The 25,032-nt window shown below is 36.0% G+C and overlaps 1 protein-coding gene across 1 annotated transcript; it reads left to right on the forward strand.

The window, feature by feature from the left end:
- Nucleotides 1-264: 264 nt before the first annotated feature.
- CHX20 (cation/H+ exchanger 20) lies at nucleotides 265-9,912 on the forward strand. The gene is made up of 4 exons (XM_016352127.3): nucleotides 265-609; nucleotides 708-1,736; nucleotides 7,978-8,928; nucleotides 9,283-9,912. Exons 1-4 carry the CDS (start codon nucleotides 427-429, stop codon nucleotides 9,691-9,693), a joined length of 2,574 nt encoding a protein of 857 aa, XP_016207613.1. The 5' UTR covers nucleotides 265-426; the 3' UTR covers nucleotides 9,694-9,912.
- The last annotated feature ends 15,120 nt before the right edge of the window (nucleotides 9,913-25,032 follow it).

Below are 25,032 nucleotides of genomic sequence, written 5' to 3' on the forward strand. Positions count from 1 at the left end.
TTTAAAATTTTTTTAAATTTAAATAAATATAGTCATATTATTTTAAATAAGTATATTCTTTTAATTTAAAAATAATATGATCACCCCTTCTCATGGATAGTTACGTGTACAGTATGATCTAGGCTGGGTAAACATTGAAAGTTATGTACAAATAAATAGTTTAAAAAATATAATATTAATAATAAGTTATCTCAATTAATAAAATTTAATCTTTGTTTTCTAAAAATTCATCTGTATTTCAACCTACCTTCTACTATAGTAATTAGATTATTAGACAATGGAAAAATGCCAAGAATATATAGAAAGGCTAGAGGAAAGTTAACATTCTCAGGTTTAAAATTGGAAGTAGCGTCTCCATGCATCTATAAATATACCCCAATTCCTTCCTCCACAAACCATAAGCAGGAAGGGAGAAGCAAATAAATAATGGCCCCGGTGAACATAACCTCCATAAAAACCTCCTCAAGTGGGGCGTGGCAGGGCGACGATCCCTTAGACTACGCCTTCCCCCTCCTTATAGTCCAAACCACCTTGATCCTTGTAGTCACCCGCATCCTTGCCTTCCTCTTCAAACCCCTCCGCCAGCCCAAAGTCATTGCTGAAATTGTAGTAAGTAATATATTCTCTAATTTAACACGTCATCATTTCGTAGCTAGCAGACTAATAATAATAATAATAATTAATAAGTAAAAACATGCGTGGTGCAGGGGGGGATTCTGCTAGGGCCGTCGGCATTGGGGAGGAACAAAACCTACATGAACAAGTTGTTCCCAACGTGGAGCACTCCCATACTCGAATCAGTTGCCAGCATTGGCCTCTTGTTCTTCCTCTTCCTTGTTGGACTCGAACTCGACCTCAACTCAATCCGCCGCAGTGGCCGTCGCGCCTTCAGCATTGCCGCCGCCGGAATCTCTCTTCCCTTCGTCTGCGGTATTGGCGTTGCCTTCGTCCTCCGGAAGACCATCGACGGAGCCGACAAGGTCGGTTATGGCCAGTTCCTCGTCTTCATGGGCGTCGCCCTCTCCATAACCGCCTTTCCCGTCCTCGCTCGAATCCTCGCAGAGCTCAAGCTCCTCACCACGCCTGTAGGTGAGACCGCCATGGCCGCCGCCGCCTTCAATGACGTCGCGGCTTGGATCCTCCTCGCCCTCGCCGTAGCACTAGCCGGAAACGCCGACGGTAGCGGCGGCCACAAGAGCCCCGTGGTGTCCGTGTGGGTTCTCCTCTCCGGCTTGGCGTTCGTCATTTTCATGATGATGGTTATCCGACCGGCGATGAAGCTGGTGGCGCGGCGGTGCTCGCGGGAGCACGATACGGTGGACGAGGCATATATCTGCTTAACCCTCGCTGGAGTGATGGTATCGGGATTCATGACAGACCTGATCGGGATCCACTCGATTTTCGGCGCGTTCGTGTTCGGATTGACGATTCCGAAGGGAGGGGATTTCGCGGAGAGACTGATAGAGAGGATAGAAGATTTTGTGTCCGGGTTGTTGCTACCGCTGTACTTCGCTTCCAGTGGGTTGAAGACTGACGTGGCAAAGATACGGGGCGGGAAGGCGTGGGGGCTGTTGGTGCTGGTCATATCGACGGCGTGCGCCGGGAAGATTCTGGGGACGTTGGTGGCGGCGTTGATGTGCATGGTTCCGGCGAGGGAGGCGGTGACACTTGGCGTCCTCATGAACACCAAGGGACTCGTGGAGCTCATCGTACTCAACATTGGAAAGGAGAAAAAGGTCAGCTTCTTACTTATTTTATTTATTGCTATATTCTTTTTTGGTGTCTGCAACCTCGGTTTTTTTATATTATTATTCATTGTACTCAAATTTGACAAATCATGATTCTTCAATTTTTATACGCCCTTCAAATTTAATTATTTTAAAATATATCCGTAGGATAAATCAAAGATTAATCACACTTTACGTCTATAGGATTTTATCAAATTCTTTTTTTTTTCAACAGAATTTTTTTATCAAATTCTTAGTTATAAATTTATAGTTTAGAAATTAAAAAATATTAGCCACATCATAATTATTAATTTTGTCATCCAGTATCAATTCAAATTTTTTAATTTAGTTTAAGTAATTTAATAATATACTTTATTTTATATTTTTAAACATTGATAATTAATTAATAGTAAAAAATAATAAATTTTAATAATATTTTAGTATTAATATTAGTATTTTTCTAAGTTCCAAATTAATTTGAGATTAATATTCAGAATCTATATCAAACAATGAATATTCCAATATGATGTTTTTGTTTAGTAGAGAATTTATTTAAAAAATTCTTATTACAAATTTTTAAATTTAGTATCATTTAGACACTTTAATAATTAAGATTTTACAAACATATTCTAAAAACAAAGATTAAGTATATTATAAAAATTATTACAAAATTTAATTTTTTTTATGTTTTTAATATATTATATTAAATACATAAAAAATATTAAAAAAATTTATTATTATATTTTTAAAATATATCTTTAAGATACAAATTAATTAAATTCTAATTCCTAATAATTAAACCTAAAGTAAATGATAATTCACAACCACAAGTTATTACTTATTACGACACATTTTTGTTTACTCGTTAAATACGCTTAAAAACACATCTTTGGAACTGAAACCGAAAAAGATGGCCCTTCTCCAACACACATAAACGCATAACGCGTGTCTTTTTTTATTAATTATATAAAAAAGATTGAATTATTTAGGTAGAATTTTGTTACTTATCAGTCATTTTTTAAAATTGTTTCTTCAAAAATAATAACATGAGAAAATTATTAAAATTCTGACTTTAATTTTCAGTATATTTATATATAATTTTTATCGTTAATGTATACTGTATACGGGACTACATTTAATTGCAACTACTAGCGCATCAACATGTCACGGAAAATGTGAGCGAGAGATCAGAGCTGAACAAATTGTAGTAGTTTCTTCCTTTATCGGCTGCTTTTAGAATAGTATAGTTATTAACTTATTATTACTCGTGATTCCTGAGTATATCCTAGTAAGTCAACCCAGCTACGTAGCTAGAAAGCAACCTCCTGTTTGACTTATATTATCGGTGCATTTATTAACATATAAAATTATCCAATCCTAATACAAAAAACTCTTTTAGTAATTCTAATAATACTTAATAAAGAGTATTTAACTATTTACCATCTTTTTTCTGTTTACAAGGTACTATTAATCTTTTTATTTAAACTTTTTAAAAATTGAAATTTATGGGAATTATAATTTGGGCACTATTCAAATAAAAACACTTAAAACATCTTTTAATAATTAAAATTTAATATATATAATTGATTAAACTGTGTTATTTTTGTCAAAATTAGACTAAATAAATTGGTTTGACTAAAAAATCGATGAACTAAATCTTAGATTGATCTAAATTAATATTCATTTTTATAGAAAATGACTACAATATTATTATTATAAACAATGACTAAAATACTCATATATATATATATATATATATATGTTAAAAATCTTAAAATTTTACTAACCTTATGACGGCATAGAAAGAAGAGAAGAATTAAAATTTAAAAGTATTTTAATCATTTTTTATACTAGAGATATTGTAGTTATTTTTTATATAAAAAAATATTAATTTAGACCGATTTAAAGTTTGATTTATCGATTTTTTTAGTTAAATCAATTTGTCCGATCTAATTTAAAAAAAATACGATTTAATTAATTATATATATTAAATTTTAATTATTAAAAAAAATATTTTAGATATCTTTATGTAAGTGACTTTCTTATTACTTAAGAGGATGAATTATTCTTCTTAACATTTTATTGAAGAAATAAATATAAATCTATCTCTCCGCTTGAAGACAATACGTGAACATTTTATTATGCATCTTGTATATTCTTTTTCCATTTCTTTTTAATTTTCATTTTTAGCATAATGTACAAATATTTTAAAATTTAAAAATTTTAAAAATAATATTATTGAACAATCATTAATTAGTTAAACAGAGAAGTTTTCATAGCATGTATTTATAGTTCAGGTATAATGAATAATTTAATAATAAATTTTACATAGAAAATAAAATATTGTAAAAAGTCAAAATAACAAATATATTTTATATAAATAATGTGTTTTAATAATCTTGGAGTATAACATGGACCCTATTTTATATTTTTTGGAGTGGGTAGATAGATGAATGGTATGGAATCTTGGAGATAGACTCATTCTACTGGCACTATTGGTGGTGTATGTTTTATTCTTTTGTGTTTTCCTCGTTCTTTTCTTGGCTGGGTTTCGTAGCCCTTTTGATGCACGGCTCTAATTAGTAACAATTATTAGTTTGGTAATCTTGCCAGTTAAAGACAGAAGAATAAGTTAGATCAAAAGCTGCTAGCTGGTGAAACTATTTTAACTTCTGTGTTTTACGGGATTGATGATGACTTTTTCTTTAATCAATCTGGTTATATATTTTTTAATTATTAATTAAAACATTACTTGTATATTAAAATGAAGCACCACATCAAACCCTTTACAATAGCTTTCATAGAACAAATTATATCATAATAAATTTCGAGAGACTAAACATATAAAAAGTCTCATATTAAGAAATCAACAACTGATTTTTTTTTTTTATAAAACTTTAAACTTTTTAACTATAATAATTAACTTTTGTGACCATAATTATTTTTCCAAGATTTTGCAATTCATTATATTAGTAGTTTCATTGAGAGTGTACCTATTTTTTCTAAGTGGCAAATTCCTCCAAATAGCATATTCTTTTGGATGTTTATGATCTTCCAAAACGATGAAAGATACACTTATATGACATGTAAATCTAGTACTAATTTAGGACGCTTATAAGGGCGATAGTAATTTATAGCCAAACCCCGAAGGTTGCAAATTAAGGCACAAGAGTCTTGCTCACATTATCGATCCTTTGACCCTTATTAGTTATTGTCTACCAATCTATGAAGACTGTATTGCGGCTAATGTATCCACTACTAATCATGTGTATATTTAGGTCTAGTCCAAATCGCACACACATTTTATGGATCAAGATTTTTTGAGGTAAGAGTGTTGATAAAGTGAAAAAATGAAGAGTCAATATTTTTAAATTAAGATAGCGAAATTTTTATACGAGAAAAGTTACAAAATTAATAATAATTAATTTTTCACTTTATCACTTTATTAACTCTCTTATTAAATTATTTTAGAGTATCTAAATTCTAATGTTTTTTAATGCATTGACGACAAATAAAATTTAAATTATATTGACCACTTTAATTTGTAAATACCACTCAAACCTTTAGTTATTAGACATTCCTAATAATTTTAATATGATCACGTATGAGGTGAGTTACACAGTAAGAATGGTATAATTTTATTATGGGAAAGTACGAGGAGCCAATGGAATATTTATATAAATATGGTTGACCTAATTAAGAGTTTGCTGAGGATGAATTCTATCTTTCTAATTTGCTCTAATGATGATATTTTTAAAAAATTGTATTTATAAAAAATTCTCCTCTTTAAAAAAATGAAAATAAAAGAATTGTCCTCGACAAATTGTATTTTTGAAAAATAAAAATTGCAATTTAGAATTATTAATTTAGAAAATGTCTCCAACAATTTCTTTTTGTTTTTTTTTTCTTTTCATATGCTCGTAAGTCATCCATTATTTTCATTTTTTGGAATTTCACCTATCAACCAAACCATATTAAAATTCGTTTCCCATCTATCTATCTTGTGCCTCTACAGGATATTTATTTTAGAAGCTAAGTTTTACATTATTTGGAAATATAGCTATAATAAATAGTAGCCTTTCCCAAATAACACAGCAATAACAACAACTCTAGGCTTATATCATAATACCTAAAATACCTGAGTAAAACATAGGTTCATGGATTCTCTTATCTGTATCTCATTATTATTGTTAATTTCCTCCGATGAACCATATAATAAATCTTAGCAACTTCAATAATCTAGATTTAGAAAGTAGAATAAGTACTCGCATAGTAAATCTAGGCCTAGCTAGGACACACGTGTAGCCATTTCGACCACTTCAATCTCGTTTTCGTTTTAGTAAACTCCACTTTGTTGCGTGTAATTATTAAACTAAAACTTTACTACTCGTGCAGGGAATTTATAATTGATTATAGGATTATTTCCATGTTCACGATTACATTGACGACACTAAGGTAGCGTTTGGTGGAGAGACAGAGACGGAAAGATTGAGACTGAGAGACAGAGACTAAGAGACAGAGATTGAAATAAATCTCAGTATTTTGTTTGGTGTAAAATGGGAGACAGGAATTGAAACAGGAATGAAACTCTAATTTAATTTGCACAAAGGGTAAAATTGAAATTAATTAATTGAAATTAAAGTATTTTAGGTATAAAATGTTATTAAAGTTTCAGTCTCAATCTCTAAAAATTTCAGTCCCCTGTGTCCCTACTTTTTGGAGGTACTGAAATACTGAAATTTTAGAGACAGAGACAGAAATTTTAGTACCAGTCTCTGAACTAACAAACACGATACTGAATCTCAGTCTCTCAGTCTCTGTCTCAGTACCTCAAAACAAACGCTACCTAATAATCACCCAAAGCATTATTCATCAATTAGATTTTTCAGATGTTGATCGATATTTCATTTGACACTGCGTCTGGGCTTACCTCAATCATTAGTTAGCCGCTACTCAGCAACATCTAGATTTCTCAGTAATCATGGTTCCCGTGACTAAGTGATTCAAAAAAGTTTTGAAAGTTTTATTTTTTTTTTTATGTTATTTAAAAAATAATATATTAAATTTTTATTTATTTAAATATTTAAAAAATAATTAGGAGAATAAATTAATACTTTTAATGATTATTCTTAGATAAAATGTTGGTGTTGTGTTTGGTAAGAGACTAAAGAGATGTTAACTTTTGCGGAGATGAATTTTTAAAAATATGTTTTGTTTCTAAAATGTAAAATTAGTTAAATGGTAGATATTTTAATATTTTAATTAGATTCTAAATATGAATATCGGAAAAAATATTTGCTAGCTAATGAATTTTTTTAATAAGATTTCTATCTAAATTTAATCAATTTTTTTTATAAGAAGATTTGAATATATGTGATTCTTGAAGGTCATGCAATAAGAAAAAAGTATGCTTAATTTGTATTAAAGGAAACTTCCTAGTTTGATGAAGATTCTAGTATACAATGTGAAAGAAAACCTTTTTTTTAAGTATAGGTAAATAATGAAAATATTAAATAATGTGAACAATAGATATATTGGATGTTCATTTTATTAAATGTATAGATAGTTATTTTAATATTAAGATTTATATAATTAATTTAGAGGTATAATGTGTTTTTATTTAATTGATAGTTGTTCATATTATTTAAGATGGTCGTTGTTTACCTAACACTTCCTTTTCTTTTTACCTACTATTACAAGATCAAGCGCAAGTGAGGGATGTGTTTACGGCTATGACAAAATTTTTATATCCAAGAAACAATTTCCCTACTGAAAGGCAAAATGATCAGGGAATATAATATGTGCCTAACAATACTAATGTTATCGAAAAGTTAAATAAATTATAAATTCATGTAAAACTCATATAATCGTATTAAGTGTACAGCAAAATTAATTACTAATATTAAAAATAAATTAAATTATATATATTTATACATAAATATATAATAACTAATTTTGATATACAAATAATAATTTTAAAGGTGGCAATATATCTTGTCAATATTGTTAAATTATAGTAAGTATTGCAGTGGTCGTATTCTTCTTTTCTTCTTTTTTCTTTTTTTGGTGAGGTGAAAAATTTTAGAGAATGGAGATTTAATTTAATGATATACTAGACAATACTAATCAAATAGCGTCCTGTATATTTTCCTAAACAATTTGGGCAAATATTTATGAATAATTGTGTTGATTCCATGTTGATCACTTTACATCAATTCATCATGATATATATTGTTGTACATATTCACAGGTTCTAAACGACGAGATATTTGCAATCTTGGTGCTGATGGCATTGTTCACAACCTTCATAACAACCCCAATGGTGATGGCCATCTACAAACCAGCACGTGGCATCGCCATGAAGACCCACCGCAAACTCGGCGACTTAACCTCCAACTCCGCCAGCAACGAGAAGAAAGATGAGCTCCGAATCCTAGCTTGCGTCCATGGCCCCGGCAACGTCCCTTCCATCATAAGCCTCATTGAGTCAACTCGCAGCACCAAAAATTCCTTCGTCAAGCTCTTCATCATGCACCTTGTCGAGCTTACGGAGCGATCCTCCTCCATCATCTTGGTCCAACGGGTTAGAAAGAATGGTTTTCCGTTTTTTAAGCGGTCGCGCAATGGTGAGTGGCGCGACCGTTTAGCTGGAGCCTTTCAGGCCTACGGCCAATTGGGCCGGGTGTCGGTCCGGCCCACTACTGCAATCTCTTCTTTGCCTACAATGCACGAGGACATATGCCACGTGGCGGAGGAAAAGAGAGTGACCATGATCATCCTGCCGTTCCACAAGCACTGGAGCATGGAAGCTGATGACGAGGATAATGGTGGGGCCCACGAGGTGTTGGAAAACCTGGGCCATGGATGGAGAGGGGTGAACCAGAAGGTTCTCAAGCACGCGCCGTGTTCTGTGGGCGTGCTAGTGGACCGGGGTTTTGGAAGTGGGTCGCAAACTCCAGGCCCAGATAGCACGATGGGCCAACGGGTTTGCATCTTGTTCTTTGGTGGGCCGGATGATCGAGAGGCCTTGGAGTTGGGTGGGAGAATGGCTGAGCACCCTGTAGTTAGGGTCACTATTATCAGGTTTGTTGAGGAAGATGAATTGAATGGTAAAAATATTGTGTTACACCCCTCGCCAAATGCCAATTGCGACCAAAGTTATAGCTTCTCAACAGCTAAAATGAACCGTCAAATAGAGAAGGTAAATAATTACTATATTAACATGCGAATATATTTGTGCCAATTTATTCAGATATTTCAATATTATAACTTTTTGTTAATAAGTTATCGAAAATTTAATGTAATCTTTTAACACTATTTTGATTATCAAAAATAGTATTTATATGTAAAAAATCAGTTATTAAATCAGTCATTATGTATTTTGTGAATAAATACATGTATTGTTTAATTCAATATGTGTTTTGTATTTTATGTTAATAGTTGATTGGATAACTAATTTTTTTATTTATCTAGTATGTAAATCCATATTTTTATTTTATTTTTATCAATAACATTGCATGTACTAATAAATAGTTGAATTTAATGGTTCTTGTAGGAGTTGGATGAGAAGGCAATGGGAGAGTTTCGAGGGAGATGGGGAGAGATAGTTGGGTATGTTGAGAAGGCCAGTGAGAATGTTGTGGAGGAGGCACTAGGCATAGGTAGAAGCGGAGATTATGATCTTATAGTAGTTGGGAAGGGTAGGTTTCCGTCGAGTATGGTAGCAAATTTGGCGGAGAGGCCGGCAGAACACGCAGAGTTGGGTCCCATAGGGGATGTTCTTGCATCTGCAGGGCACGGCGTGGTGACGTCAGTGTTGGTAATTCAACAACATGATGTAGCTTTGACTGATGAGGCACCGGCATTGAGGGTGTTACATGGTGGCTATGACAATGCCAGAGGGGATAATGATTCATCATCTAGTGCTAAAGAAATTTCATCAGTTGACAACAATGATATAGTGTGATGGTTTTCTTTAAGCTCACTTTGGTTGATGAAAATAGAAAGCAAAATTACTTATTAGTAACGCCTGTCTAATAATGTACAGTATGATGTCCTAAGAGAAAATTAAAGCAAGCTGTTCGAATATGTGAAGTAATTAGTTGGGACAGGTGTTATACATATTATAGCCACTGATGGATCTAATGTTTGGAGCAAAAATAATACACATTATTATCAAAGGATATAGTGAAGTAATTAGTTGGGACAGATGTTATACATATTATAGCCACTGATGCATCTCATGTTGGTAGCAAAAATAATACATATTATTATCAAAAGATATATTAATTCAAAATAAATAAAGGTAAAAGTGCACATCAGTTATTCAAATAAAAAAAATTATATTAGTCACTAATTTTCCTTTTTTTTTTTTAAATTTTGAAAGTACTTCTCTTTTTGTTTTTATATTTTGAAAATGTTGAATAATTGTTTCATTAGTAATTTGATTAAATGTCTCTTTTTCTATATATGTAATTAAACAATCATTCAACCACTTGTCGATCTCCCATTCGATTATGAAGTCGACTTTTTATGATATTCATAATAGAAAATGTTTTTTCAACTTATGCTATTGCATCAGGTAAAATTAAAGCTAATTTCAATAGGAGAAACACCAATGGATAAATAATATACTTTTTTGTCTCAACTAACTTTTGAGATAGTCCACTAATTCCATTTATATTTGAGAATTGATCATCAAGATACATATCGAATATAAAATTCTCAAGTTGATTAACAAGTGTCAAAAGTTGAGTAGAAGAGAATTCACGTGGATAAAATTCAGCTAAACAGATCAACTTCTTCTTATCAAATGCAAAAAATGAGTCACTTGAATTCAAACAAGCTATACAAAGAAGTAACTTAGTATTTACTTCTGTAAAATGATTGTTAAGCTCTTGAAGTTGTCTATCAACCACTTGATAAAATAATTCAACTTGAAAATGATGCAAGTTTGAGACTTTTTGAATTTTGCGCCTTGATATTCCTGGTGCTACAAATATGTCATTCATATTTGGAGCATGAATTTTGTGACTATCATAAAACAGTTAAACTTCATTGAGCAAAGAATACCAACCATCGTCTCTCATATTTTGCAATATTGCTTGAATACTTTAACCAATGTCATAGCTTTACAATGTCTTAATCACTTTTTTGTAGAGCTTGAGATAACTTATTAGTAACCCCCAATATACTTTTCATCAAATGTAAATTGAATACAAATTCAAAAGATTGAATATAATTCTATAATTGGCATACTTAAGCTCTTTGTTCTATTTTCATCTTTCTCAATGACTTCAAGAACTTCTACCAAAGAAAAAAAAATAAAAATCAAACTAAGTATTGTACTATAATGTGAGCCCTATAGAGTATCACCTGTCCTTTTCAATGTTGTTTCTTAATTTAAGCCACTAGAAGCATCTTTATTTTGTAATGTAACAATTGTCTTTTGCATTTGACTTTCACGGAGCATGTCCTTACGTTTAGAAGAAGCTCCAACAATATTGTACAAACCAGCAAACAAATTAAAAAGTAGTGCAATTTCAACCTGTTTCTTTACAACAACCATAAGTGCTAATTAAAGTTGGTAAGCAAAGCAATGAACATAAAAAGCACAAGTATTTTCTTTCAGGATTGAACTTTTTAAGCACATACATATATTCATATCATAATTCAAGCTGCCATCCAATCAATTAATCACCACAACAATCTAACATACTAATTCGTGAGACTCACTTCATCACCCAAAAATATAATTCCTATCTTGATATCGATTTATAACAATTTTTTGTAATAAAATAATTTTAAGAAAAACTCCTACCTTGTTGACGGCGGTTTCTATCCTTTGAATTTTCTTCACAATTCAACCCGAGCCTCAACCAAAGCTCCACACGCCAAACCAAATGTCCAATTCTGCACCAAATTAATCCAAGCACTCAAGCAACACTAATTACATTAAATATCCAAATATTTACACTAGGGTTTTCACTCAAAATGGGAATAATCAAAGAAAAAGAGTTCCCTTACCTTGTACCTCATGTTCATGGGTCAAAACTCAGCTAGAACTCAAGTTTAAGCTTTTCCTAAATATCAAAATCATAAAATCTCAACACCAAACTAACCAAGATATGTTTTCAGTGAAGAAATAGAAAATTGGACAAGAATTTTGAAGTTTCTTACCACAATAGCTAGACAAAATCGAAGAGGGAGCTGAGACGAATGCGTAGCCGCAAACAGATTGTCAATCGGAGTTACGAATTGAAAGTTATGTGGATTTTATTGATGAAATGAATAATGCACTAAGGCTCAGTCTCTCTTCTCTTCCTCTCTTCTATCTGCCTCTTTCTCAAAAATGGGGGTAGAATGACTAAAATATGTGGAGTGACGGGCCTATAAGTCTTGGGCTTGGGCTCAACATGAACTCGTTTGTGATTTTGAGCCCGTTGGCCCTATTTTGGAGCAAAACCGTTAAAATAAGTGTTCGGACTTTTGTTCTAAATATTTTTCTTGTCTTTCATAAAACAAAGTTCAAAATATCAAAGAAATCATATTTTAATTTTCAAAAATTCGGAGTCTTACAGCTAGCATGTTAAAATGAGAGCCCTCTCTGGGAGATGAAGAACCTTATAGTCCTACTGCCCTTCCAATTGCTTGCTTATCTCGAATTTCTTTTCTTTGGGACTTACTATCTAACATCCAAAGGCCAAACGAATTTGACTGCTTACTCATCACCTCCCTGTTAGCCCCAAGAAGTTTGCTTGATTATCAATTATGAGTATATCATTTTTGAAACCTACATTTGGAATTTTTGGAGTCAGTTCTGGAGCATCAGCACGTTACAAATTTGAACCTGCTCCCTACAACCCCATCACTGCTATCGACGACTGTTGAGCACATTCCTTTGACCTTTCACCTTCTGATCTGTGGCCATAGCGGCCGCAACCAAAACAAATCAAGTGTAGGCCTTCATATTCAATTCTGAATTCTTTTTCCAATACTTCAATGACTGGAACAAGCTTCTACCTTAGGTCTATCTCCACACATAGACGCATGAACTTTCTTCTAGAATGGATTAAAGTAGTCTGACGATCTTGAGCATGGACCCAATCTTCCCTCTATCTCCACAAAAAAGGCTGTCCATAAAGTTCCACTAAAAGCTCTAGGATCCTTATCCATACAGCAATTCGTTGAAAATCATGCCCACCTGGATTGAAGAGTAGGCGTCATCTTTGTACCAGCAAACAGTGGTCAGAAACTTGCCAATGTCCTTTAAAAAGAGCATGCTAATATTCTTCTTCATCAAGAAAGCGGACCAAAAAGATGTAAATCAATGACCTTCACTTCACCTTTTTTAGCCCATACCTTTTGCACCCAAGAATACATAATACAAAAACCTAAGCTTTTACCAAGCAACTTGATAATCAACAAGAATTTTCATGGTCTACACCAAGAGTCATATTCATCTAATGACACCTCCACAATTGGTTTTTGATTGAAGGGAGCCACCTCCTTTTTTTTGCTTTCTCCCACCTCGTCTAGAGTATAGTCCTCTTCCATTAAGTTAACGATTTTCTTTGGGGATAGATCCATACTTGCTCCTCCTAACATCAAACTGTCCTTATAGGAATAGTTCTTCACATCTCCTGTTATCACGTCCTTGATTGCATTAGAGTTTTGTGCTTCTACCGTCATAGGATTAGGCTTACCTTTCAAATCTATCTTCCTTTTCAACATCTAGTATAATCTCATCACCATTATATTTTGTTTTTTTGATACTTCGGAGAACAAGATCTTCCTCCTGCGATGACTTTTCCTTTGAAGCTGTCGAACTCGTACTCATACTCATACTCACATTTGTGCTCTCTTCTAAAAATCTCTCGTTCTTACTAGAGTCCTTAGATTGATAACAATCTAGGTTCTCATTCACAAACTATCTTCTCATTATTAAAGTCAGTTATCTTTTTTCAGAAAAGTTTATTATTTAACTAGGCAAAACGTATTTTGAAAATGGAAATTGTTCTACAATTATTCTCATTATTTTATTAAGAGTAATATCCCAAATAGGTCCCAAAGATTTGGCCCCCGACAGATTTGTCCCTCGAAAAAATTAACTAGGTTTTCGGTCCCCTAAGATTGCTAGATATATGCCATATAGGTCCCCAAGTTGAGCTGGTTAACATGACGCTCTCTCTCCTACATGGAGGTTGTAGGTGTGACGTGTCAGGTAAAGTAACGTATGTCGCGCTCAGGACACAAAAGTCCCTGGACACGTGGCTAAAACGATGTCGTTTTGAAACAACACTAAACAATACAGTTTTGAGGGGACAGATTTGTCCCTCACCTTTGTTCCCTAATTCTCAAAACGACGGCGTTCTAAAGTCAAGTAGGAACTCTAAAATTTTTGTTATAGGTTAAAAAGGTCCCTAAATTTATAGTATATATGTCTGGTGCGCATGTACGCACACCCCCACACTGTTCGTACAGCAACAGTACCAGCAAGTGCACTAGGTCGTCCAAGTAATACCTGAGTGAGTCAGGGTCAATTCCGCGAGGATTATGGCTTGAAGCAAGCTATGGTTGTCTTGTAGGTCTTAGTCAGGCAGAATTAGAAGAAGTTAACTAATAGGAATTATATATTGGGAATAGAGTTGAGAGTTGGAGTTGCTTTGTCTTTCTAAAGTAACTCTGGTACTACTGTCTTCTTTGCTTGTGAATGATTTTCTTCTATGGCAGGCTGTAAGTGATCAAAGCCATTGCCCGTGGTCATTGATCTCCTCTGCTACAGAATGAACACGGCCGTGGTTACTCAATCTGACGAAGGGTGAAGCGCATAGCAGTCCATTCTCTTGGCAATTTTACTCAAAATGCCACAGACAAGGTCGAATCTTCCGGATCAGAGAATGCTGCTTTGTTGGATTCTAGCCTATACCACAGAGACCCTAATCTCCCCGGAGATCGGCTGAACTGGTGTCTCGAGAGGTCCCCAATGAAATCGTGGATTAACCGTCTGAGAGATGTATAAACATAGCTGTTGGCTCGTGCTTTTCTTCCAGGTACTCACACGAACCCAAGTAGACGCGGGTGTTTATCAGACACGTTCGTCTTAATGTGATGAACAGAGCTAATTTGTCAAATTATCCTGCTCACCACGATGAAGATTGGAGTATACATCTTAGAGATAGATCAAACACGGATCGAAGAAGAAACAATAGTACTTTTATTAATTCATGGGACTCAGCAGGGCTCCTCCCCTCAACCTAGGAGGTTTAGAAACTCATACTAAAAATAAAAACAAAGTAAAAACAAAAATAGGGCTGAATGATGTATGATTCTTTCGAGGATCTGCTGAATTACATAAATAAAAACCCTTAAATACTAAACAAATGACTAGTAAGGGTAAAATAGTCTATCTAGTACTAAAATTCAATTCTGGGGCCCACTTGGTGAGTGTTTAGGCTGGGCTTTTATGAGATCTATGTGCTATGAGGTCTCTTAAGCATGGAACGCCAGCTAGGGAGTCCTCTTTGGGCCTTTGGACGCTGGGTTCTGCTCTTTGGGCGCTGGGCACCTAGAAGGGGGTAGGAGGCTTGCGTTGGATGCTAGTTTTGGGCCTTCTAATCCAAAGAAAAGTATAGATTATTATATATTTATGGAAAGTTCTGGAAGTCAGCTTTCCATAGCCGTTGAGAATACTCCATTTGGATTTCTGTAACTTCAGAAAAGCTCTTTCGAATACAAGAAGGTCAGATTCAGACAGCATCTGCATTGCTTTCTCTGTCTCTGAATCAGACTTCTGCTCCAGCTCCTCAATTTCAGCCAAAAAATACCTGAAATTGTCCAAAAATACAAAAACTCATAGTAGAATCCAAAAATGTGAATTTAACACTAAAACCTATAAAAACTTAATAAAAACTAAATAAAAACTACTAAAAATTTATATGAAAATGATGTCAAAAAGCGTATAAAATATCCGCTCATCACAACACCAAATTTAAACTGTTGCTTGTCCCCAAGCAACTAAAAACACAATAGGATAAAAAGAAAATTAAGATACAATAAATTTCTAAGTTTCAAATAAAGCTTAGTTAAAAATCAGATGAGCGGGAGTTAGTAGCTTTTTGCTTCTGAATAGTTTTGGCATCTCACTATCCATTGAAACTCAGAGATGTTGGCATCCTTAGGAACTTAGAATCCAGATGATATTATTAACTCTCTTAGTTAAGCTTATTTTGATTCTTGAACACAGCTTTTTAGAGTCTTGGCCGGGACCCTAAGCACTCTGTTTTCCAGTATTACCACCGTATACATTCATGCCATAGACACTTTACATGGGTGAATCTTTTCAGATTGTGACTCAGCTTTGCTAGAGTCCCCAGATAGAGGTATCCAGAGTTCTTAAGCACACTCTTTTTGCTTTGGACCACGACTTTAACCGCTCAGTCTCAACTTTTCACTTGACACCTTTACGCCACAAGCACATGGTTAGGGACAGTGACGTCGGGATTTTTTCCAGTAAAGAATTTTATAAAAAAGACAGTCGCATTGTAGATATAGTTTCTAAACCAACAGAAATTCCTTCGTACAAACGTTTTGGTTGTCACAAATAACAAACCCCTAAATAAATTGATAACCGAAGTATTCAAACCTCGGGTCGTCTTCTCAAGGAACTGCAGGGAAGTATGTTCTTATTATTGGTTATGGAGATTGTAAATTGGGGTTTTGAGAATGAGGAGCGAATGGTTTAATTAGCAATTAAAGTAAATGAAGAAAAAGCAATTTAAATGGCAAGTAAAATAAATAAATGACTGTAAATAAACTTTTGGCAAGGTATGAGAAATTAGAGGTCCTATCCTAGCTATCCTTATCAATGATGATGAAAACTGAATCTTAATTCCACTTTGTTAACCTTTACTAAGATAAAGGAAGGTCAAGGGATTAATTGGTTTGATCTTCGAATCCTATTTATTTCCTAAGAAAAGATTGGGATTATTGAAGTTCAATTTAACTAACAAGATAACAATTATCAATCATGTTTGAGTTTGATAACTCCTGAGTTACTGATTTCTTAACCAAGACCAAAAGGAGAAAAATAAATCTACTGGAATAAAAATGTCTTCAGATTTGGGAATAACAATAATGTAAATAAAAGAAAGCAATAATAAACTGAAATACCTCAAATAACATTAATTCAAAAGAGTAATCTGTAACATGGAAGAATTCATAAATTAAATTGCAAAAGTAAATAAAAGGGAATATTGAACCTGATAAAGAGATAATCCTGAAAGCAAATAAAATCCTAATTCTAAATCCTAATCCTAAAGAGAGAGGAGAGAATCTCCCTCTCAAAACTAAATCTAAATCATGAAAACTAACTAAAGTGGAGACTCTCTTTGAATGGATGCATTCCCCCACTTCATAACCTCTGGTCTATGCCTTCTGGACTTGGATTTGGGCCAAAAAGGGCTTCAGAATTCGCTATGAGCATTTTCTGCAATTTTTGGTGCGTGGCCTCTGTCACGCGTCCGCGTGGATCACGCGGTTGCGTCATTCGGAGTTTTCCTTGTCACGCGGTCGCGTCAGTCATGCGACCGCATCATATGTGTTTCGCTCGAGGCGCGCGGTCGCGTCAGTCATGCGTTCGCGTCGCGCTCTCTTCGCACTAGCATGCGGCCGCGTCGTCCATGCGATCGCGTGGCTGCCAATTTCTTTACAAACTCCGTTTTATGCTTTCCTTCCATTTTTGTATGTTTCTTTTCCATCCTTTGAGTCATTCCTGTCTTAGAAGATCTGAAACTACTCAACACACTAATCACGGCATCGAATGGAAATAAAGGTAATTAAAATAATTAATTTTAAAGCATAGAAAATATGTTTTTCACATACATCACATAATAAGGAAGGAAAAGTAAAACCATGCAATTAATATGAATAAGTGGGTGAAGGATTGAATAAATCACTCAGATTAAGCACAAAATATATCATAAAATATGGGTTTATCAACCTCCCCACACTTAAACAATAGCATGTCCTCATGCTAAGTCCAAGAGTAATGTTAGGTTAAAGTGGTGGAATGCCATGCAATGCAATCTAATCTAAATGCAACTACCTAAATGAATGATGCATCATGCAATTCTAGTTTTTATTCACTTGTATATAAAGCTTGCATGTAGTTGAATTAATTCACATTCTCAAGGAGTCATATATATATATATATATAGCCAAACCTTAGATATTTGATAAAGTACTTTTACAGTTGAGATGGGAGAGAAAAACATTTTATAAACTTGCAAGACAATTAATAATTCAAGCAGAGATATATGTTAATGAGCTATTGAACCCTCACTGGATTTTGTGTTTACTCTCTAGTCACTCAGTGTTTATTAGGTTAATCACTCTATTCTTCTTTTTATTCTTACTTTCTATAACTTTGTTCTTCATCTAACCAATCAACAATTATAGAATATAGACATACCAAAAATCATGAGGTCTTTAGTTAAGGTTGTAATGGGACCAAGGTAAAGGTAAGGGTATATATAAGGCTAAGTGAGCTAATAAGTAAATCCTTAATTAGTCTAAGATCTCACCTAACATACATACTTTGTAAAGCAAAGCTTCTTTACCTATTTTCCCATATTTTCCCACTTTTGATGTTACATGCTCATGTTTCAATGTTTATTTTTATCCCATGTGCAATGCTTTATTTCACATTTAGGGAATTCTTTTGTGTCCCCTTTATTTAAATACTGAAAATTAAAATATTTTTTTAATGTACATGGTAATTCAATTATTTTGATTTTACATGAGCATGCTTCCCAAAACTTTTATTTTGAATTATTTTATTCTTTTCAACTTTTCTACCCTTTTGTTTTTATCATCCATGTTCCCAATAGGTTTTCCCACATTTAAACCATACATACTTCCTATCTTAAGCTAACCAATGATTCAACTTGGGATTTTTATTTTGTTTTTCTGCTTAAGGCTAGTAATGTGGTTTATAGAATAAAAGGGGATTTAAAGGCTCAAGGGGGCTAACAAGGGTGATGTAAAAGGTAAGCTATTTTGGGATAAGTGAGCTAAAATCAAATAATGGCCTCAATCACTCTCTTGGTATGTATTTCTATTCTATAATTGGACATATAGATTAAAACAAAGTAAAGAACATCAGAATAAATAAGAAGGGTGGAACACACAGGAATAAAAATTATGGTTTGAATGTAACCATACGATTAAGCTCAAAACTTACAGGCTGTGTATTTTCTAGCTCAAAAATCATTTATCAAGTATGTATGTCATGCAGGTTTAGTTAAAAATTCCCATTATTCTCAATGTAAAACTTAAGGTGGCTTTAAAGTTCTAGTGTTTCTCCTTGATGAAATGTTGTTAACTAACTAACATGTAATGCTATATATACAAGGTGTGTGGATTGTTTCTATTATGTTCAAGTCCCTAGTTTGCTTCCTTTTTATATTTTCAATTTAAACTAAGCTATCTTATGCTAAAAAGGGTAAACTATACTAATTAATCCACAATTTCTATAACTAATAAGTTAGAATTGTTACTAAACTAAATGGCTAAAATATGAACTAAAGTGCAACATAGAATAAATACATAAAAATAGCAATATATATAAGTACTGAGAAAATAAAAATAAAAATAAGAATAAAAATACAGAAAAGTAGCAAAATAAATAAAAAGAGTATGTAGTGGTTCACCAAAAAAAAGAACGCCAGAGATGGCGACCTCCCCACACTTAAAATGTAGCATTGTCCCTGATGCTCACTCAAGCAGGGTGTGAAGGGGTGTCATTACTGGAAGGACGGGTAGCTGGAGTCTCTGTGGTGGTGGTCTGAGGATCAGCCTGCTGCAGAGGAGGTGCTGACTGAATAGGGATCTCAGGGTCTACAGCCTGAATCTGAGGCGGAGCCTCCTGATGTGATGTGGCCTGCTCTGTGCCTGCCTATGCAGCCTCGCTCTGGGGATGGGTCTCTGCCTCGTGATCATCCGCCTCCTCCTCAGATGCCTCGGATGGTGTGTCAGACTCGGAGGGGATGTCGCCAGATCGTATCATCAGCTTCAGGTGCTCATAGCGTCGCTTGTTGCGACGCTCCATTTGGTTAAGTCGTCGAAACAGGCGGTGCACTAGATGATAGACGGGCTCTGGGGCAGGTGGAGGAGCAGTGGTGGTGGCAGGGGTAGCTGTGGAAGAAGAGGGGCCGGTAGATGGTGTGGCTATCTCAGCAGTAGTAGTGAGGAAAGGAGGTCTGTAGCCCAAAGCCAGAAAGTTCCTGCTGTGAGGGATAATCTTCTTGCATTCTGCAGCAGGTGGCTTCTCATCAGCATCCTCCCAAGGCACGTCAGCTCGATGGCCTAGCTGTGTAACCAGATAAGGAAAGAGAAGAGTGCCTCGGACGTGGACCCTGGCCATGTGGTACCGGATAAAGCGTGGCAGGTACAGGTCCTTACCCTCCATCACACACCATAGGAGGGTGATCATAGCAGCTGGTATCTCAGTCTCGTGAGTACTCGGCATGATAAAATTGCTAAGTATCTGATGCCATAGCCGAGCCTCATCATTCAGGTAAATCCGCTTGATTCCCTTTGGCATGGTGGTGTTCTGACCCATAATCCAAGGAACGGTCGGGTCAATGGCTATCCTGGCCTTGACTGTATCCCAATCAAATCGCATGAAGCGCATATCTTCCTCAGCTTTCTGATAACCATCCAGCTGATCAGTTTTAGGCAGAAGCTTCAGAACATCTTCAATGGCCTCTTCAGTGACCATAATCTGCTTTCCTCTAAGGTTCACTGCATCTAGGGAGGTTTTGAAGTAATTACAGCAAAGTTCCCTAACCCAAGATGCATTGACCTCAGTCAGGTTTCTCTCCAGGAAGAACCAGCCTCTTTGTTTGATCTGATCAGAGGTGTATTGCTGGAGTTCTTCTGGGATTTTCAAGTTCCTCTCCAGGTATAGGTTCCTGGAGGTTGCAAACACTGGATACTGCAGCTCACAGTATCGGTTTACAAACTTTATTGGATCAGTGGCAGGGATTAGCTGGTCGGCCTTCTCCTGCGGGGTAAAATTTTTCTCCCGCAAGGAGTATTCGTGCATAATATCCATAATGGACATGGAGGATTCTTCTCTTTTCCCTTTGCCAGTAGTAGCCTTTTTTTTTCCTTTTCTCTGGCTGGCAGACATCCTGAAAAACAGAAAACCAGGATATAGTGAAAACAGGAAAACAAATAGGCAAATAATCAAAAGAAACACAAAGTGGCAAAGGAGCAAAAGGATAAGGAAAATGAGTTAAGTAAATGTGCATTAAGGATTGTATAGGAGTTAAAAGTCCGAAAAGGAGAATTCACAATCCAAAATGCAATTGAATTCATGTTAAATAGAAAAATTAACATCATGCCATGGTTAGAATGTTAAGAGAAAGTGAAAGAAAATCAGAAGAGAAGTTTTGAAAGGTTAGGTTGGTTAGAATTGAAAAAGAGTTTAGGAAGTTAACATTAGTGAGTTAGTAAAAAGTGGGTTAAAGTAAGTGGCATAATGAAAATATTCCAAGTAACAAGTATTCACAGTTAGAAGCTATAAGTAACTCATATCCAAATAAGAAAAACAGGTTGATGATGATTCAAATAGATATAGAAATAGCAAAAATTGGAATCAAACATCAAAAATGCAAATTATGAACCAGGAAATCAAAAAGAATAAGAAAGCTTGCCCTGGCATTCATGAATTGTTTTGGTTAAATCTAAGGAAAGCACAGTTGAAAATGCCAAAATCAAGACATGAATGGAAACATTTTATAGAGATTTGGGCAGCATTCCGGCTAAAATTGGATTGTCCCGGAAAATAAACAACAACAGAATAGTTCATATGAATCAAAAATACAGCTGCAATTACATATAAGGAAGAAGAACATGAAAAATCAGAGTAAAGAGCAGCATGAAACAAGAAATTACAGCATATGAACAAAACTAACATCACAGCAACAGTAGAATTGCGAAAATAATGAAACAAGAAACACGAACAGCGCAATTAAACAGACCTAAATCCACTAACCACATCCTAGGCTACCTAACAACCTAAAATCCACTACAACATGCATATCTAACTAGCCTAATGACGAACAGAAATAGAAAAATATGAATTAACTACGAAGGATAGAAGGGTGGCGTTCGTCGGAACCTGGTAGGCGAATTAAGGAGAGTGGGGCAGAGAGGTGGCTGGGGGTGGTGGCGGTGGTATCTGGTGCAGCGGAGGAGGGTGGTGCGGCGGCGGTGGCTGCTGTTCGGGGGCAGGGAGGGAAAAGGGGGGTGTAATGGGGTAGGGGGAAATAGGGAAAGGAAGGGGGGGCGTGGGTGGCGCTGGGTGGTGTAGCGGTGACGGCGGCGGTGGGGTGGTGGGCGCAGAGGAGGGCAGTGGCGTTAGGGGGAAAGAAGAAGGAAGAAGAAGAAAGAAGGAGGAAGGAGGAAGGGGGGTGGGTGGCGGCGGTGTCTGGGTGGTCGGCGGCGTGATGGTGGTTCGGTGGTGGTGGCTGGGTGGTGGTGGTGTGATTGGAGAAGAAGAGAGGGAAGAGAGGGGTTTGGGGGGGGGGGGGGGAGGGGGCGCAAATGGTAGGGTTCGCATGACTGGGGGGTTATAAATTTGAATCCACGCGATCGCGTGGGGCACGCGGTCGCGTGGTTGGGCTGAAATGGTGGTTGACGCGATCGCTTGAGTGGCGTGATCGCGTGGAGGGCAAAAAGAGTGAATGACGCGATCGCCTGGGGCATGCGATCACGTCGCTGGAATTTGTGCGAAACGCACAGTTCCAGCATCATTTTAGCGTAACTCTCTATCTCCTTTGGGGTGTTTGTGCAATCCATGTGACGCGATCGCGTCGCTCACGCTGTCGCGTTGGATGTGTGTTGTGCAAGTGACACGATCGCGTCAGGGACGCGATCGCGTGGGTCATTTGTGCAAAGTGCATAATGGCCGCACGATTCCAGCCTAACTTTCTGGACGTTGGATCTTTATGCCGATCTCCAGGTCACGCGGCTGCGTGAATGACGCGGTCGCGTGGGAAGTGTTTTTTGCAACTTGACGCGATCGCATGAGTGATGCGGTCGCGTCGCACACCCTTTTTTTTATGCAGGTATGCAATTTTGTAGTATGCAGAATGCAATGATTAATATGAATGAGATGCAAAACTCCAGGTTCAATAAAATAAAACTTGAAAACAAATAAAACTAAATAAAAATTGAAAAAGGTACAATCATACCATGGTGGGTTGTCTCCCATCTAGCACTTTTAGTTAAAGTCCTTAAGTTGGACATTGGATGAGCTTCCTGTTATGGCGGCTTATGCTTAAATTCATCCAGAAATCTCCACCAATGCTTGGAATGCCAATAGCCTCCGGGGTCCCAAACTAGGCATGTGAAGCTTCTAAGCAGCTTCAAACAGATTGTTAGGCTCTCGGGGTGACGAATGTCAGCATAGATTCCAGGATCCCAAACCTTGCTTTTAAATCCGCCTTCGTCTTGATCTATACTTTTCCATCTGGGCGGTTTAGAAATTAGATTCTCACCAGGATAACCAAACGTTTTCCGAGATCCATCCGATTGATCATGGTGCCAATCCATGTACTTCGAGTTGAAGTGTGGAACCTTATTAAACCTTGTGCACCAACTCTGAGCACGAGCCATTTCCCGCTTACTCTTAAAGCTGCAGAGAGCTCTAAGCTGGCCATCTGTTTCAAGCAAACCATATTCAAGTGGAAAAATAAAGCTAAAGGTTAAGGATTGTACCCACTTGAAACTTGTATTGGGTGGTAATGGCCTTGGGATAGGTGGTTCCAGTGGTTCTGTGAGTTCTACTCCCTTGAGCTCTTCTGTGAAATTCTCCACTTCTTTGCAAGATTCTTCAAATGTATCCATGTCCTGATCAAAGCCCTCGATGTCTTCCTCATCACTTAAGTCATAGACTAGAGGTTGAGAGAAATCTACCTTCGTGTCATCTTCGTATTCACTTGGGGAAGATTCTTCGATCTCAGAGAATTTACTTGCGGATGCAAGTTCATTACTAGGAGAATTTGACTTGTGCCTATCATCATCAAGGAAATTTGCTTCTTGGGTTATTCTGTCTAGTTCTTCATGAGAGACTTGCTCTAGGGATTGCGCACAATCCTCCTTAGCATCAATTGTAACATCCTTAACAGAATGCTCCACAACTTTGGATTCCCATAGAGGTTCAGCGTCTCCTAAGTCTTCAACCAACTCTTCTTCTTCAATAATGACAGCTTCCTCTACTTGTTCCAGTACGAAACCATGCTCTGTCTTGTCTACTGGAGTTTCTAGTATTTTTTTCATGCTACGCTCTTCATTAGATTGTCCACATGGGGCTGTGGGATGTCCTTAAATGTTCGAACGTCTAGAAGATAATTGACTTACTACTTGCTCCAGTTGATGAAGGGTTGTTTGAAGTCGATTTACTGTTTCCTTGAGGCGAACCTCTGATTCTCGGGGTGATAGATTTGGATATGGCACAGGGGGAAGTGGTGGTGTTGGGGAGTAATTGGATTGGAATCGGGGTAAATGCGGATCATGTGGTGGCGAATGGTGAAAAGGAGCTTGTGAGTGTGGTGGTTCGAAGTTACATTGAGAGGATGGCCTATAAGCACAGGGTGGGGCTTGTTGGTGATTACAAGGTTGTCCACCATGTCTATTTGCTTGGTATGCATTGTAGAATGGTCTTTGTCCATGATATCTTGGAGGGTATTGTTGCCTAAAGGGTTGATCAGATCCTCTTGGCTCCATCCATCTTTGATTGCTCTGACCTTGATGCATGTTCCTATTATAACTTCCATTCCTTTCAATAACATTAGAACCAAACTCAAAGCGGAAAGGGTGAGAATTCATAGTAGCTAATAGAAATAAAAAGGGGAAAATAAAGATAAATAAACAAGTAAAAGAAAAATATTTACAATAACCAATAATAAGGCACACGATTGCAGTTCCCCGGCAACGACGCCATTTTGACGTCGGGATTTTTGCCAGTAAAGAATTTTATAAAAAAAACAGTCGCGTTGTAGATATAGTTTCTAAACCAACAGAAATTCCTTCGTACAAACGTTTTGGTTGTCACAAGTAACAAACCCCTAAATAAATTGATAACCGAAGTATTCAAACCTCGGGTCGTCTTCTCAAGGAACTGCAGGGAAGTATGTTCTTATTATTGGTTATGGAGATTGTAAATTGGGGTTTTGAGAATGAGGAGCGAATGGTTTAATTAGCAATTAAAGTAAATGAAGAACAAGCAATTTAA

The sequence above is a fragment of the Arachis ipaensis genome, chromosome B6 (genome assembly GCF_059453495.1).
Source record: "Arachis ipaensis isolate K30076 ecotype BB chromosome B6, ASM5945349v1, whole genome shotgun sequence".
NCBI classification, from domain to species: Eukaryota; Viridiplantae; Streptophyta; class Magnoliopsida; order Fabales; family Fabaceae; genus Arachis; species Arachis ipaensis.